At 39.4% G+C, this 16,510-nt stretch overlaps 2 protein-coding genes across 2 annotated transcripts; both read right to left on the bottom strand.

The window, feature by feature from the left end:
- Positions 1-617: 617 nt before the first annotated feature.
- On the bottom strand, positions 618-1,421 carry LOC113725403 (pleckstrin homology domain-containing protein 1). The gene has a single exon (XM_027248547.2). The coding sequence runs from the start codon at positions 1,288-1,290 to the stop codon at positions 853-855; it is 438 nt and encodes a 145-aa protein (XP_027104348.1). The 5' UTR covers positions 1,291-1,421; the 3' UTR covers positions 618-852.
- An 11,488-nt stretch (positions 1,422-12,909) lies between these two features.
- On the bottom strand, positions 12,910-16,201 carry LOC113720772 (uncharacterized). The gene is made up of 2 exons (XM_072077209.1): positions 13,431-16,201; positions 12,910-13,267 (listed from the first exon to the last, which is right to left on the bottom strand). Exons 1-2 carry the CDS (start codon positions 16,144-16,146, stop codon positions 12,993-12,995), a joined length of 2,991 nt encoding a protein of 996 aa, XP_071933310.1. The 5' UTR covers positions 16,147-16,201; the 3' UTR covers positions 12,910-12,992.
- Between the last annotated feature and the right edge of the window lie 309 nt (positions 16,202-16,510).

Raw genomic sequence — 16,510 nt, 5'->3', positions numbered from 1 at the left:
AAACTGCAAAAGGCAGGAGTGAACTTATTCCGGCAGCATGGAATAGAGATATAAATGCTTTACACTGTGGCAAGCTTAAGTAATTAAGAAACTCAAAATAAGCGAATGTGGTGCTATCCCTGGTACAAGTTACTAGAGCGAGCACATTTCAGAGTCTGATAAGAACCCACAATGAACCTTACCAATTTGGTGGAATTAAACAAACTGCAAAAGGCAAGAAAGAACCTTTTCCAGCAGCATGAAACAGGGATATCCAACCCCTTATCAAGTTCTTTCAGGTACAGTTCACTTCTATATCTCAATTCCATGAAGCCAGAGTCTTTATAAAAGTCTAGCTTTAGGCATTATACATACCTTCGGATACCACGAAGCCACACACAGACTGCCCTTCCAACCCACTGATTACCAAATCCGATTACCTCCATATTAAGCTAAAAGTGAAGAAGATCTCTACATAGAGACTCTCATTCATCCATCAAGCTATCTCTGACATTCCAAAACAGTTGTATACAAAAGAATCATCAGCAAAACCAAAAAGTTCCTCAAAACTACCTTTTAACAGTTACCATTAAATCTCCCGCAAGCAACTAATTACCAAACCCTAACAGGCGCAAATATACATAGAAGTAAAATATTTAACTTCAAACAAAAGATCACAAAACAAAGTACTTACTGCTGCAGTACATTGTTCATCATGCAATATATCCATATCCACAATTGCACACTCAGCAGAGTACACAACAAAAATCCACCCTTTTTTAGGAAACCAAAATGCACACTTGCAACAGAAAGAAGAAAGAAGAAAGCTTTTCTTCTGTAAATTTGATTTGACTCGGTACTCATCTCAATCGATTATTTACTGTTGCTGTCATAATCAACGATCTCGTTATCAGTAACGGACCTGGAGTGCTGGACTATGGATCGTCCGATGGAGTTGATCCAATCCTCCTTTTCTTTCTCGGAATCAGCGATGAAGTACATGGTCTCGGAGCGGGTAGAGAGCTCGAAGGCGTTCTGCTTGTTAAGCACATCTTCAGCTCCCTTGACAGTGAGGCAAGTGGCCACCGGGATGACGCCGCGTGGCTGTGAGCCGCGGGTGACGGTGGACTCCTTGAACCAGAAGAGCTTGCCCTGTTTGAGAACGAACCAACGGCGTCGCCAGGTCTTGATATACTCCCCTTGTTTTAAAAGCCAGCCGGTTCGCTCCGGGTTGGACCAGAACTCGACGCCGTCGTACCCTTCGTTGGATTGGCCCGCCGAGCCCGTCGCGGCCCGCCATAGAGACGCCATATTTGTTTGGGAATCTCAAAAGCCCTCAAAACGTTAGAGAGAGAAGAAGACACAAAGGACAGAGGAGGCAGCTTCTTGATCCTTTTCCCCCCACTCTTGTCGGTTCTAATGTGGAGGCATATTAGGAAAATAGGCGTTGATCTTCAAATTGCACTTTTATGTTGAAAATAGGCGTTGAAGGTCGAGAACCGTATCAACCTTAGTAGTAACAGCATGATTTGTTAGAATGTAATTGAGCCATTTTGCATCCCTCGCTAGTGTTGTCGAATTCATTAACTGCCAAAAAAAAAAAAAAGACATCTCTGATAAATACTTCCCTCCCAAACAAAATGCTGTGTGAGCTTTTTTAATTTAAACGAGCTTGGTAGACCGCAGCAAAATAACATACAGAATCCACACACAACATTAGGTTGCGTTTAGATTGCATTTTGCATGATTTTTCATAAAAAAATTACTGTAGCGATTTAATGTATGTGAGGAAAAAAGATAATAGGGAAATGTGGTCACGAAAAATAACGTAATTTTTCGACGAAAAGTTGCAATCCAAACAAAGCCTAATTTACCGGCTAGTGTTCTACTGCCAAATAAGCAACATGTTTAAAGTCGACTCTTGCATTCCAAAAATAGCTTTTTAATTACTTTTACGACAGATGCAACTGTTCTGTCTTTCGTAGTTGGATTTTGCCGGCATCTCAAGCTCAAAACGTTAACTAGACCATGGATACTTGAAAGAAGTATACTTTTTTTTTTTTTTTTACGACAAAAGAAGTATCTGGACCTTGGACTCAACTAATTTCCCGTGACTCGAAAGAGGACGTCTCAACCCACTCTAAACACAATAATCACAAAACTCGAACACTAGTCAATACCTTAAAAAGAACTATATATATGACTGACCGAGCTACGTGCAGGGCTAGAAAATAAGAATACTTGAAAAAAGTACAAACAACAATTAAGAATATTTGAGAGAAGTACGTAAAACAAGAATTTCAAATACTAATTAATTAATGTGCCGGAAAAGATAAAAAAAATACTTCATTTCGGTAAAGTTGCAATTTGCGCTTCCACGTTTTACTGTTGCCATATGTCCAAGACCCGTTAGCTTAGGATTACACCATGGTTCGTGCTAGCTTAGGACCATTTGATCATTTCAGCGAGATAACTTACACCTTGGGTATTGTGATCGGTTCAACTTTCTATGGATAGTAGTACCACTACCACTGCAGCGGGTAGGCTTTGGTTTATCCGCACATAGATGTTAAGAGTTCAAGAAGAGTGAGGATATATGGCTTCTTCTTCAAATGACTGTTACAGCTATTTGGCCTTGTCTCCCTGCCATCATCCTTCTGGGGCTCACAAGCTTAGTGAAGCCAGTAGATGCCGCAGCCTTTGACAATGAATCGGATCTTCTTGCGTTGCGCTGTTAAGGCTACGGTAACTGAAGATCCATATAAGATCTGGGATTCGTGGAATGATTCTATTTATATTTGTGAATAGCGAGGGGTTCCTTGCAGTCAGGACCAAAGAGTAAGGATGTTAGACTTGCTGTCTAGAAGATTGGCAGGATCTATTTCGCCCTTTATTGCCAATCTGACATTCCTTACATGGATCTCTCTTGGTGACATATATGGATTTCATGGACAGACCACTGAAATGGGCCTACCATATATTCCGTCTTCCCCATAACAACCTCAGCCATTGACTGTCTAGAATCTACAATTCCTACCACCATAACAAAATGTTATCTCACCTTCAGCAACTTGATCCTTCTTGTAATGAACTGATTGGCAGAATGCCTTCTCAGCTGGGCTCAGGTCAGAACCTTGTACCCGCTGACTCATCAAGAAACAATCTGACAGGAAGTATTCCACCTTTTCTGGCAAATCTTTCATCTCTGGACAACTTTGTTCTGAGATATGACAATCTGGAAGGGAGTATTCCCCAGGATCTAGGCCGGCTTGTGCAATTGAAGAACTACTGCTTGAAGCAAAGCTCGCTCTTTGGTATTGTTCGATCCTCGATTTACAACCTTCCCACTTTTAGTGCGTTCAGGCCTATCAGTAAACCAGCTTGAAGGAGGCCTTCCACCTGATTTAGGAATCACATTACAGCGTCTTCAAGCTTTAGGTGTTGCTGCAAATTCTTTTATCGGTCCTTTACCCTCTACATTACTTAATGAGTCTCTTCTCTTCTTGCTGGAATGCACTAACAATTACTTTACAGGCCATCTGCCCACTAATTTAGGAAGCCTAACTAGGCTAAGAGGCTTCGCTGATGGTGATAATAATCTAGAGTCCACTTTGGCTATCCTGACTTCCTTAACAAATTGCACTAATTTACAATCCTTGGTTCTTAGCTACAATCCCCTTAGAGGACATTTAGCAGAGCCGATGACAGGTGCCGAACCTGTACAATAATAAATACCTACTCGAGAAAAATACAGATTTTATATATAGCGGTGAGTAGGGTCGAATCTACAGGGATTGGGGATAATTCGTTTCTTCTAGAGTCTAAACTATGGGGGGTTTTGGATTAAATGCTAACTAAATAAATTAACTGCAGAAAATAATTAATTAAAAGAAATGATTGGGGAAACTCTAGTCAGGGGTACACATTAGAAATGGTTCATGCACTGATCATTGATGCAGAAATAATTCCAACATTCAGCAATAGATTAGTTATAGTTGTCATGCACGCGATAAACAACCAACCCTTCCTTAATTTCTCGATAGCTAAGGTACGACCGTTAGCTATTTCTCTAACCCAAAAATAACCATAGGTACGACCGTAGAATTTAATTTCTAGATTGCATTAATAATTAGAAAGGCCCAATCCTAACCAACAAACACGCTACGAGGGTTTGTTTAAATTAGATCATATGCTCCCCTGACATAAATCCAATTACGCCAGTTGCTACTGAGGTAGAGATAAAGAACAATTACGGATTCAATTACCCCTATTTAATAAAAATAGCCTATATGAATAATTAATTATTGCGCACTAATCAATCATACACAAGGCCATAGCAATTAAAATCAAGGAACATATAAATACCAATAAATGAAGAAAATAATTAAAACAGATTTGATCTCACAGTAGTTGTCGAACCAAATCGTCAGTTGTCCCCTTGACTAGAAAAGCTTAACCACGCCTCATGAGAAAATCTCCCCGTTGGGGAATATTGTCGAACACCTGGCGTGTGTCAGAGGCCAGTCTAAGGAAAGAAAGAAAAGAAACTAAAACTAAACTAAAACTAGAGATGTCCCTGCTACTCTACGTTATCCCTATTTAAGCAACAAGAGGAAGATGACTAAAGGCTATCTAGGTGGTCCCCACACATGTGGACAAAGCCCTCCAAGTACTTCTTGTTCCAAGTCTCTTTCCCGTAACTTTCTTTTAAGAGCCCAAATGACTAGATGCTTTCCACTAGCTTGTGGTCCCCCACCAATTCAAGGGCCCAAGAATTGAAACCTTTAGAAGTCTCCCTATTTTCCATAAAGTCCTTCCTTTTTGATGATTTTCTGCTTCATTCCTGAAATTAAATCCAGATACCTAATATGAGTAAATATCAGCAATTAGCACACTATTTATCAGGGATAGAAGGGGAAATTAATAATAAAATTACTAACAAATTATACCCTATCAATTCCCCCCACACCTGAATCATGCTTGCCCTCAAGCATGGGAAAATTCAACTCAACAATGGCTAGCTTTCTCATTATCATAGCCAGCTGTGCTTATACCAAAAATCAAGATCTAGTGACTAAGTGTCAAGACATGTCTCTCCCGGTTAGCTCCTAAATTCATAGACCTGTCCAATTCATGGCTACTTCGCTTAGAGAATCCAAATACTAACTAGCAACAGTCAATAATTAAGTCCACTGGCAACCAAAATCTCAACAATACGAACCAAGGATCGGCAGGCTAACATGATCATGAACTCACATATTCTCCACATCTGATTGTCTCTTTTTTTTTTCTTTTCTGTTTTGTTTCCTTCCCTTTTTTTTTCTTTTTCTTCTCTCTTTTTTTTTTTTTTTTTTTTTACACGAATAAGGCTGAGTCCCAAGCTATTCAAGTCTTTTGACGTGAATTCTAACATTTTTAGATGAAAGAGCCCAGTTACTCAATTTTTCACAACTCCAAGACCACTTACTCATAGATATCGCCACTTTTTGACGCGAGAGCCAACACTTGTGGTGAAAACTCCCGGTTACTGGGTGGCGACACTAGTGGAGTATAGCCATACGTTATTCACCAATAAACACCAAAATATCAAATAATTACTGATCATAGCCTGCGTCATGTCCCAAATATGGAGAACTAAGGTAAACAGGAGACCAAACTACACAACAGTGCCAGCAAAATATTTATATTGCCTAAACAAGTTAGCCATAAATTGCACCACGTCATTAAACTCAAAGTATTCACCAAGAAAGCATGCTTTTACTTGCCACTGTAACTCAACTCATAGTACAAACCACAACTAACAAGAAAAAGTGAGCTGCAAAAAATATTCACCAATATAGAAGTAAGGGAAAATCACCCAAAAGGGATAAAGGAGCAACACCTAAAACAGAAAACACTTAAACTAAAAACATAGGAAAAACACCCCAAAAATAAAAAACTGGAAACATGTAGCACCCAAACTGACCATTCGAGATTCCCCCCACACCTAAGTCACACATTGCCCTCAATGTGAAAATGAAAAAGCAGAAAAAGGAGAAGGGCAACGGTACTTCCCTGCAGTCGTCAGAACATGGGAGGGTTAGACGGAAACTGAGGAGGGAACCCGGCATGCTGCATAAATGCCGCTATATTCTGTGCCATATTCTGTGCCATGCCGGCGACATTCGTGTCAACATTGACTATCCGAGCCTCCAAAGCCTGCGTTTCTGAAGCCTTTATTGGGACACAGAAAACGCGATTGAAAACGCGCCTTCAACTCGCGTTTTATGTGTCGCGTTTCCTGCACAAAACTTGCAGGAATGAAAACGCGACTGAAAACGCGCCTCGAACTCGCGTTTTCTAAGTCGCGTTTTCTGCACAAAACTTGCAGAAATGGAAACGCGACTGTGCAGGTAAACGCGACTTTGAGTCGCGTTTTTTTTTTTTGTTTTTTTGAATCTTGACCCCTTCCTGCACTTCATCACGCGGCCGCGTCAAGAGGAAATGCCACCTACATAACAGCAAAAACGAAAATTAACACCCAAAATCAGTCAAATTCAAGGAAAATAGATTTAAACTAAGACACGAAATCAAACAAACAATTAAAAGAAACAATTGGGTTGCCTCCCAATGAGCGCCTTTCTTTAATGTCTTTGGCTAGACATTATCATGTTTTGTTCACGGAGGATAAAATCTTGTGGCTCGTCTCATTGCTTCATCCTCTACATAGTCCTGATAGCCCTCATAGATGGAGTAATCTTTGAGCACACGAGCTACGGTCTTCCATGAACTAGTTGATGGCGCCAAGTAATCAAGCATTGATCGCAATTCTTCATCCACTCCTCCATCAAGAGCCTTCGACGGTTCAAGATATTTGACCATAGCTACTCTTAACTCATTCCTGCCATGAGACTCAAGAACTTCCGGTATAACAAAATCAATCTCATTAACAGAAATCATGGAGTAAGAGTTAAGAAAATGCGGGTTAGGGAATGGAGGTGGTGTCACCACATTTGATGATTCTTCACTGGATTCTGTCACTTGAATGGGTTGCGGTTGGGGTTTCCTTTTTTCATTTTCAGCTTCTTTTTCAACTGCATTTGTACATCTCTCTTCTTGAAAATCTTGCAGCTCGTCATCACTAGTCAGGCAAATTGCGCTCTCATTTTCTTCAAAATCAACAATGATTTTCGAGGGTAATTCTTCAAATTGAGAAGCCAATCGATTTATTCTGAATGTCAATAGACACATTTGATCTTCCAGATTACTCATTGCCTCCTTCATCATTTCATTTCTCCTTTGTGTCTCCTGTTGGAATTGATATGTATTAATAGCTAGTGATTCAACTATTTCTTCAAGAGACATACCTGACATAGATGATGATTCTTGAGACTCATACTGCTGAAAATTCATTGGCCCTGTTGTATAATTATAGCTAGAGTTATCCCACCATCCTTGATCATACCCGTTTGGATTAGGGTTATACCACGTTTGAGACCAGGGTGAAAAATCTCCATAATTATTAAGTGGGACACTCAGATTATCTTGATATTCGGGGCACATACCGGTTGAATGATCCCTGGCATAACAAATTTTACAGGTTGCAGCAGCCATTCTTTCTCTAATAGAGTTTAGTGCCTCTGAATATGCAAACTTAGCGAAAAAACTAGTTTCATCGCCTTCCCCGGAAACAAAATCCATTATATCACCAAAATACGGAGTGTTAGAAGCCATAAACTATATAAAAAAAATAAGAGAAAAATAAATAAGAAAAATAAGAAAAAGATGAACTCAAAAAGAAACAAATTAACCTGGCACCAGTCCCCGGCAACGGCGCCAAAAATTGACAGGTGCCGAACCTGTGCAATAATAAATACCTACTCGAGAAAAATACAGATTTTGTATATAGCGGTGAGTAGGGTCGAATCCACAGGGATTGGGGATAATTCGTTTCTTCTAGAGTCCAAAGTATGGGGGGTTTTGGATTAAATGCTAACTAAATAAATTAACTGCAGAAAATAATTAATTAAAAGAAATGATTGGGGAAACTCTAGCCAGGGGTACACATTAGAAATGGTTCATGCACTGATCATTGATGCAGAAATAATTCCAACATTCAGCAATAGATTAGTTATAGTTGTCATGCACGCGATAAACAACCAACCCTTCCTTAATTTCTCGATAGCTAAGGTACGACCGTTAGCTATTTCTCTAACCCAAAAATAACCCTAGGTACGACCGTAGGATTTAATTTCTAGATTGCATTAATAATTAGAAAGGCCCAATCCTAACCAACAAACACGCTACGAGGGTTTGTTTAAATTAGATCATATGCTCCCCTGACATAAACCCAATTACGCCAGTTGCTACTGAGGTAGAGATAACGAACAATTACGGATTCAATTACCCCTATTTAGCAAAAATAGCCTATATGAATAATTAATTATTGCGCACTAATCAATCATACACAAGGCCATAGCAATTAAAATCAAGGAACATATAAATACCAATAAATGAAGAAAATAATTAAAACAGATTTGATCTCATAGTAGTTGTCGAACCAAATCGTCAGTTGTCCCCTTGACTAGAAAAGTTTAACCACGCCTCATGAGAAAATCTCCCCGTTGGGAAATATTGTCGAACACCTGGCGTGTGTCAGAGGCCAGTCTAAGGAAAGAAAGAAAAGAAACTAAAACTAAACTAAAACTAGAGATGTCCCTGCTACTCTACGTTATCCCTATTTAAGCAACAAGAGGAAGATGACTAAAGGCTATCTAGGTGGTCCCCACACATGTGGACAAAGCCCTCCAAGTACTTCTTGTTCCAAGTCTCTTTCCCGTAGCTTTCTTTTAAGAGCCCAAATGACTAGATGCTTTCCACTAGCTTGTGGTCCCCCACCAATTCAAGGGCCCAAGAATTGAAGCCCTTAGAAGTCTCCCTATTTTCCATAAAGTCCTTCCTTTTTGATGATTTTCTGCTTCATTCCTGAAATTAAATCCAGATACCAAATATGAGTAAATATCAGCAATTAGCACACTATTTATCAGGGATAGAAGGGGAAATTAATAATAAAATTACTAACAAATTATACCCTATCCGATATCTAATTTTCAACCAAACTAATTACTTCGATTCCGGGATTCAATGAAATAAGAGGTTTCATCCCATCAGGAATCTCCAAGCTTACTAGTTGAGTAATATTTTGCTTGGAGAATGATCTATTGAAGCTGTAGTATTCTTTCTCCCATTGGAATGCTTCATAAGCCATAGTATTTGGGTTCAATGGGAGTATATCTTGGAGTGTAGGAGACATTCAAAGTTTGCAAATACTGCATCTCGCACTAAATAATCTGCGTGGTGTTCACCCAAGAAATTTACCTGTTAACTTGCGTAGTCTCAACTTGTCTCACATTTCTTTTTACAGCCCCAATCAAATTAAATTTCAGAGTATGGAGAGTCTTGTGGCCTTGGATGTGAGTGCAAATCAACTCTCGGGGTGAGATTCCAAGTACTATAACCAAATGTGTGAGATTACGCTGTCTTAGCTTGGCAGGCAACAACCTTTCGAGGCACAAATTCCTGCTAGTTTGAGTTCTTTGAAAGATATTTTGGTTGTTAATCTTTCAAGCAACCACTTTAAGGGAAGCATTCCAGATTTTCTGTCCAATTACGTTCTGTGAAATATTTGGATCTGTCTTACAACGATTTTGAAGATGGAACGTTGCCTCTTTACAGACACCAGTGCTCTCTTTCTTCAAGGAAACCATAATCCGTGTGGAGATGCATCTCAATTGAACTTGCCACCCTGCCCCAATCAAGGTCCCTTAACAAGAAAGACATCCCCTACTTCATTAGCAGGACTAACGACAATCAGCATTGTTCTTTGCTTTCTTATATTGCTCTCGATCTTTGCATTGTGTTATATGAGAAAGTCAAGAAGAAAGCAATTCTGTTGTTGCTGTATCAGCAAGGGATACTGGCGACTGAAACTCACTTTCGAAGATATTCGGAAGGCAACTGACGGATTTTCTGAAGCCAACTTTGTAGGATCAGGAATTTATGGTTTTCTTTAGAACGGCTTTCTCAATGGCGAAGAGACACATATTGCGGTAAAAGTCATTAACCTGAAGTACTTACAAAAGCTTTGTTGCTGAGTACGAAGCACCAAGAGTGATTAGACGTAGGAACATTTTGAAGATACTTATTGCTCAAAAGTTCAATCTGAAGGGTAACTACTACTTGGCTCTCTTTGTAGAATTCATGTCAAATGGGAGTTTGGAAGAGTAGCTGCATCAGGCCGAGTTGGGGGATGCGGGCGTGGACGGTTGTTAGTCGAAATAATGTAATATTTTTTGAATAAGACGTAATTCTACGTGAATTACTTGTAAAACTTAACAACAGAGATGTTATTATTACATATGATATCTATATGAGCAGTAATAACATATCACACTTCTGTTATAAAAGCGTACAAGAAATTTACGTAGAGTAACAAAACGTTCAAAAAAATATTACACTGTTCAGGAACTGATTGTCAGATCAACCGTCCTTGCCCATGCCCAACGGAATTAAATCATTTTCCAGAGGCAAATATTGCAATCGACGTGGCTTCTGCTGTAGATTATCTCCATAACCAATGCCAGGATCCAATAGTCCACTTTGATCCGAAGCCTAGTGACATTCTTCTTGATGACAACATGTGTGCTTACATTAGTGACTTTGGTCTTGCAAGGATGCTTGCAGCTCCAACTTTTGAAACAAGCTTGGTAAGTCTAGAAGGCACCCTTGGGTATACTCCGCCAGGTACCCACACTAAATTGTTTCTTGTCTTTTTTGGCCCTTATTCGGTTTCTTTCGGGAAGATTTGATGCATTTCAGGCACTTATCCTAAGAATTAAGGAAGCAGAATAATTGCTTGATTCAAAAATCAAATCTATGCTAGCGTATATGACACATAAGTACTTCAACATTCCACGTGGTCAGTCATTTACTTCATCTTCCGGTTTTTTAAAAGGGTAAAAGTTCTAAAAAGGAAAACTTTGGCTGCCAGCAATACGTGCATGTACAAGAACCAAAGCTGGAAAACTTCTGTATGAGTATTAACATTTCATTTTAGCGATGAAAGAAATATTGACACAAACTCCAGAGAAAGATTCAACTTCTAGTTAGCACCAATATCAAATTGTCCGATTTGCATCTTGAGTACTCAAGCAGTCAGTGTGTTCACCGGCCCGCAATTGATCATTCGGCTGAAAAAATCAGTTTTTTCTACAAATCCAACATCTAGTTATCATCCAAACTTTTATTTGATAATTGATTTTGACGCGATAATTGGCATTTCGATAATATTAAAAATTAGTTAAGCATGCATGTAAATTAGTTAAGCATACATGTAATTAACATGATTGAGGTTGGGGGAGAGATGGATTGAGTGATACGAAGAAAGATAGTGTAAATGAGAGATTCCGGATCGAGACCTCTCGCTTGCACTAAAAAAAATTTTAAAAAAAAAATGATAGAGGTTAATAAATGCGTTTCAAGGTCACATATAGAATTATATGCTACAATAGCCATTCCCAAACTATTTTACTAATTTTATCCATGTCCGATATAAATGGCGTCTTCCGGTTTTCCCTTTTCTTGCCAAAGTTGCGAAGCATCCGCTACCAGCAGACGAGCCCAAGGGCCCCAAACCCCACAACCAAATATCCTTTAAAAAAAAAAACGCTTGACTAGTTCAGAGCGCAACATTCAAACATAACACCGCTTCCCCCACCCACTCCCACAACAAACACCCCATCACAAAAAAAAAAAAAAAAGGCAAGTTTCAGAACTATATATGAGAAATAGGTTTTATTCGTCTTGACAAATGGTGGAATAAGACACGGGTCTTGTTTAATGCAGAGTATGACTTGGGTGAAACTCCGTTTGGATTAGCTTTTTTTGGGAGTGTTTTTTAAAAATTTTACTGTAACAGAGTTTTTAAAGTATATTTTGGAATATTTTTAGAAAATATTTTGGAATATTTAAGAGTAATAGAGTTTTTAAAATATATTTTGAAATATTTTTTAAATATTAAAAAAATTTAGACTACTCTTTTTTAAAAATTTTTATAATATTTGAAAAACTCCTTGATTGGAAACAGATCTTGGTTTGTTTGGATTGTGAATTATTAGAGATATTTTTACTGTAGCACTTTTTGTGATGTGATGTATGTGAGATAAAAAGGTAATTGGAAAGATAGAAAGGTGCGTTGGAAATTGTAATGATGATGTAAACAAATGTATTTTGATAAATAAATCGCAATCCAAACAAAGACAGAGTTGATACGGAGTCATCCTCTCGGAATTATTCACGGAAAGAAGGCCAGCTGATGGATATTTTGCTGGTGATTGTGACTTGCATGACTTTGTCAAAATTGCCCTCCCTGAACTAATAGTTGAGATTTTGGACCCATCACTACTGTCAGGTAAAGACTAAAGACTATGATGCTGGAATTGTGATGCTCGAGTGCTTGATTTTGATTATCAGAATAGGCGATGATTGTTCATCAAAGTCTCCTCGAGAAAGAATGGATTGGGATGTAGATGTTGTTACGAGGGAGTCGGTAAAAATCAGGGAATCGCTCAAATTTGTGCACGTAAACAATGCTAAGTTCAACAAAAGCCTTTTCTTTTCCTCTTTTTGTGGGGAGGAAGAGAGGGAAGGGGGGATCGATTTTTTTGCTGGCCAATTTGACTTGCAAAACTTCGTCAAAATTACCATGCCTGAAAGAGCAATGGAAATTTTGGACCAATCGCTACTGTCATCAATTGAAGGTATTGAACATGGAATGAAGCAAGGAATGATGCATGAATGCCTGGCTTCAATTCTGAGAATCTGCATTAATTGTTCATCAAATGATTCAAATGAATGCCTCAAGAGAGAATGATTCAAAATATTGTTACCAAGAAGTCACAAATGATTAGAGCCCGCATTGTCTAAATGTGCACATGATCCAACTTATTGAAGGACTAGTGTTTATAGCAGCTGTTTCAGAGTCCTGCCATGCTAAAAGTATCCTTGATGGATTTCAAAGAAGAAAAAACTTCAGCCATGTTCGCTAGAGCTTCGTGGTCATTATGCAGAAGTATGGGATCCACGATGTCCATCACGCGGTCTGGGACTGCCATTTCAACAAACTTGTGAAGATCAAGGCCTTCGCTGAACAAAGCATGCGTAGGTCTCTTCCCTGTCACCATCTCCAGCAGTAGAATCCCAAAGCTGTAGACATCTCCATAAGTTGATACCTCAGCACCTAAGCCATACTCTGCATATATTTCGAAACTTTGTCAGATGGCAAGAGTCTAACAACTAGACAATGTCAAGCATAGCAATCGCTACCAAAAAATGAACTTCGTGGCCTATATAATGTTGCATACTTTTAGCTTAATATTATTAAATAATCAGTTTATAAGAAAGTTCTTTCTTGCCTGGAGCCACATATCCTATGGTTCCTCTAATTCCAGCGCTGCTGCTCTCCTGTAAATTAAGAGGTGATTGAAGAAATTTGGCTAGCCCAAAATCTCCAACATGAGCTGTGAGATCATTGTCAAGGAGAATATTGCCTGGTTTGAGATCGCAGTGAACAATCTCTGCGTGGCAATGGTGATGTAGGTAATCAAGGGCACAAGCCACATCAATAGCAACATTAATTCTTTGAAGAAGGTTTGGTCTACGAGATTTCTTCTGCTGATCTTCTTCCCACGAATGCAACCAGTTATCTAGACTGCCATTGGGCATGAATTCGTAGACTAAAGCCTTAAATTCATTCCCCTGGAAATCTAGGCTCGAGCATGAAGTTATGATCTTTACAAGGTTTCGATGCTGAATGTTTCTCAATACTTCACACTCAGCACAAAAGCTCTTGAAGGCTCCGTGGTGGAGAAGATTAAATACTTTAACTGCCACAGTTAAGTTTCTTTCTTCATTCAGGTTGCCTTTATACACTGAGCCAAAACTCCCAACTCCAACTAGATTCTCTGCAGAGAAACCATTGGTTGCTTGTAAGAGTTGTTTGTAGTTGAGTTTCAGGAATAATCCACCCGATAAGCATGTTTCATAGCTTCTCTTTTTCAACGAGCGCTGTCGGAAAATTGAGATCAGGATTACTCCAAGGAAAACAATGCTGGTTGGAATTATTATGGGTATGATGACTCTGAGAGGCTTCTTATGTTTCTTTGAGTCTCTCAGGATGCGGCAGTTTGGTAGCTGTAGTTGGAAAATGCCTCCACAAAGTCTTCTGTTCCCAACGACTGATATAGCACTAGCATTTGCAAAAACACCTTTTGTTGGTACCTCACCCACAAAATCATTGAAGGACAAATTCAAGGTCTTTATTGCAAGTTCTTCCAAAAAGTGGGGGATTTGCCCAGAGAAATTGTTACGAGAAAGGTCAAGAATTTGAATAGCTCTCATAGAACTTAAGAATTTTGGGATAGAACCCTGGAACAAGTTACCTGCAAGGGAAAGGCTTTCGAGGCTACTACAACTGCCCAAGGTTTCAGGAAGTTCACCTGACAGTAGATTTTCAGAGGCATCGAATTCAGCTAGATTTTCCAAGTTGCCAACCTCTAATGGTAAGGTTCCAGATAAATGATTGTTAGAAAGACCTAAATAAATTGATAGAGAAGAAATCCCAAAGATTTCTTTCGGTATGAAACCACTAAGATTGTTTTGAGAAAGTTGCAAGAATAACAAACCTTGGCAGTTACCCAGAGAAGGTGGTATGGTTCCGTCCAACATGTTACTGCCCAGATATAGCTTATCCATCAATGAGAGGTTTCCTAAAGAGTCAGGAACTTTTCCTGACAATTTATTGGAATCAAGGGCTAGCATCTGAAGCTTTTGAAGATTACCAATCGTACTTGGGATGCTGCCCGTGAGCTGATTACCTTCTAGAACTAAATTATATAGGCTGACGAGATTACCGAGTACTGAAGGTATCCCTCCATATATATGATTATCACCCAGTGACAGTATACGGAAGAATTGAGACAGGTTACCAATGTTGCTGGGCAACACCCCTTTTAATTGGTTGGACCCCAAGTCCACACCAACCAAATTGCTCCAGTTTGTCATGGTACTAAGAAAATGCATTTCATCCAGTTCCCCACTCCCAAAATTATTATCTGGCGCAAATAGGACAACGAGATTGGGCAGGCCTCCAAAATCAAAGGCTATTTTGCCTTTGAATCTGTTGTTTCCAATGTCAATCGTAGTTAGATCAGAGGCATTTGTTATTGAGGCTGGAAGCATTCCTGTGAATTGGTTATCAGCCAACAAGAGATACCGAAGATGAGGAAGCATGAGGCCTAATGCTGAAGGAAGACTTCCATGCAGCTGATTAGCAATCACGGACAAGGTCTTAAGTTGGGAAAGATTATAAATCGAAGGTGGGATAGTTCCATATAAGTCGTTCCCACCAAATTCAAAAACCCTTAAATTTCTCAACTGTCCTAAGGTTTCGGGAATATTCCCCACCAAATGATTATCTGCTACAGCAAGTGAAGTCAGGGAAGTAAGATTTCCAAGGGAAGAAGGGATAGCTCCTGTTAGGTCGTTCGTGAGAATGGCAAGAGTTTCAAGATTACGCAAAAAACCAAATGCCGGCGGTAATCTCCCAACTAGCTTGTTGTAGCTCAGAGAAAGTTGCACAAGACTGGAGCACCGGGATAGATTTGCCGGAATTTCACCCTCTATTGAGTTGCATGACAAAGACAGAATCTGAAGTCTGAATAGCTGGCCGAATTGGGCAGGAATTTCATCTTGAAAGGTGTTGTTGGTTAAATTTAATGCACGAAGAAAGCTTAGATTGCCCAGAAAAGGTGACAAGAAGCCCACTAAGCCTTTGTCTTTCAGATTTATGCTGGTTACTCTTTTGTGCTTGCGACCACATTGTATGCCCTCCCATCTACACAAGCCATGAGAATCATTCCACGAGTTCATGATTCCATAAGGGTCATGCTGAATTTTGGACTTGAACGCCAATAAAGCAACAACATCACGATCATCTGCTTCTTTTTGGCCCTTCATGGTTTTTGTGGAAGCTGTGTCCAGAGGAATACTTGTGAAATATAACGCCACTGCGGTAAGCAGCGCCAGAGGAACTCTTCTTGTAGCAGGAATTGAGATTAGTAATCTCGGCATTGCCCAGTTTGGAACTCTGTGATTCGCTTCTCAAAGTTTTCCCAACTCTAATCTTTTTGGTGTTGCCCGGTATGGCCGGTTGACTAGCAATTATAAGACCAAGCGATCACGTACAAATAATTGAATACTTGAGCAGTTGAGCTATCTCATTTCCAATTCTACCAGCCCGACACTAAAGTCGTTCTTTGACTTTTTCGTAGAAAGAAAGATAAGAAAATGACTCTGAGCATTAATTCCCGTTGAATCATATGAACAAGGCGCAATTTTGCCAGGTCAGAAGACTTTTGTCCATCGATTTGACGATTTCTCACTTGTCCGATATTTCAAGGGGAAACCGGTGGGTAAGATATGCCCAAAATGGGAT

This window comes from Coffea arabica, chromosome 2c (assembly GCF_036785885.1).
Source record: "Coffea arabica cultivar ET-39 chromosome 2c, Coffea Arabica ET-39 HiFi, whole genome shotgun sequence".
Taxonomy (NCBI): domain Eukaryota; kingdom Viridiplantae; phylum Streptophyta; class Magnoliopsida; order Gentianales; family Rubiaceae; genus Coffea; species Coffea arabica.
Note: the sequence above shows the minus strand (reverse complement) of the source record. Positions and strands in the feature narration are given on the sequence as shown.

Bases quoted from the DNA above. Each gene is read 5' to 3' on its own strand.
- LOC113725403 (XM_027248547.2), bottom strand. From the start codon at position 1,290: ATGGCGTCTCTATGGCGGGCCGCGACGGGCTCGGCGGGCCAATCCAAC.
- LOC113720772 (XM_072077209.1), bottom strand. From the start codon at position 16,146: ATGCCGAGATTACTAATCTCAATTCCTGCTACAAGAAGAGTTCCTCTG. The intron at 13,268-13,430 runs GCAAGAAAGAAC...AAATATATGCAG, and splicing joins CATAGGATATGTGGCTCCAG to AGTATGGCTTAGGTGCTGAG.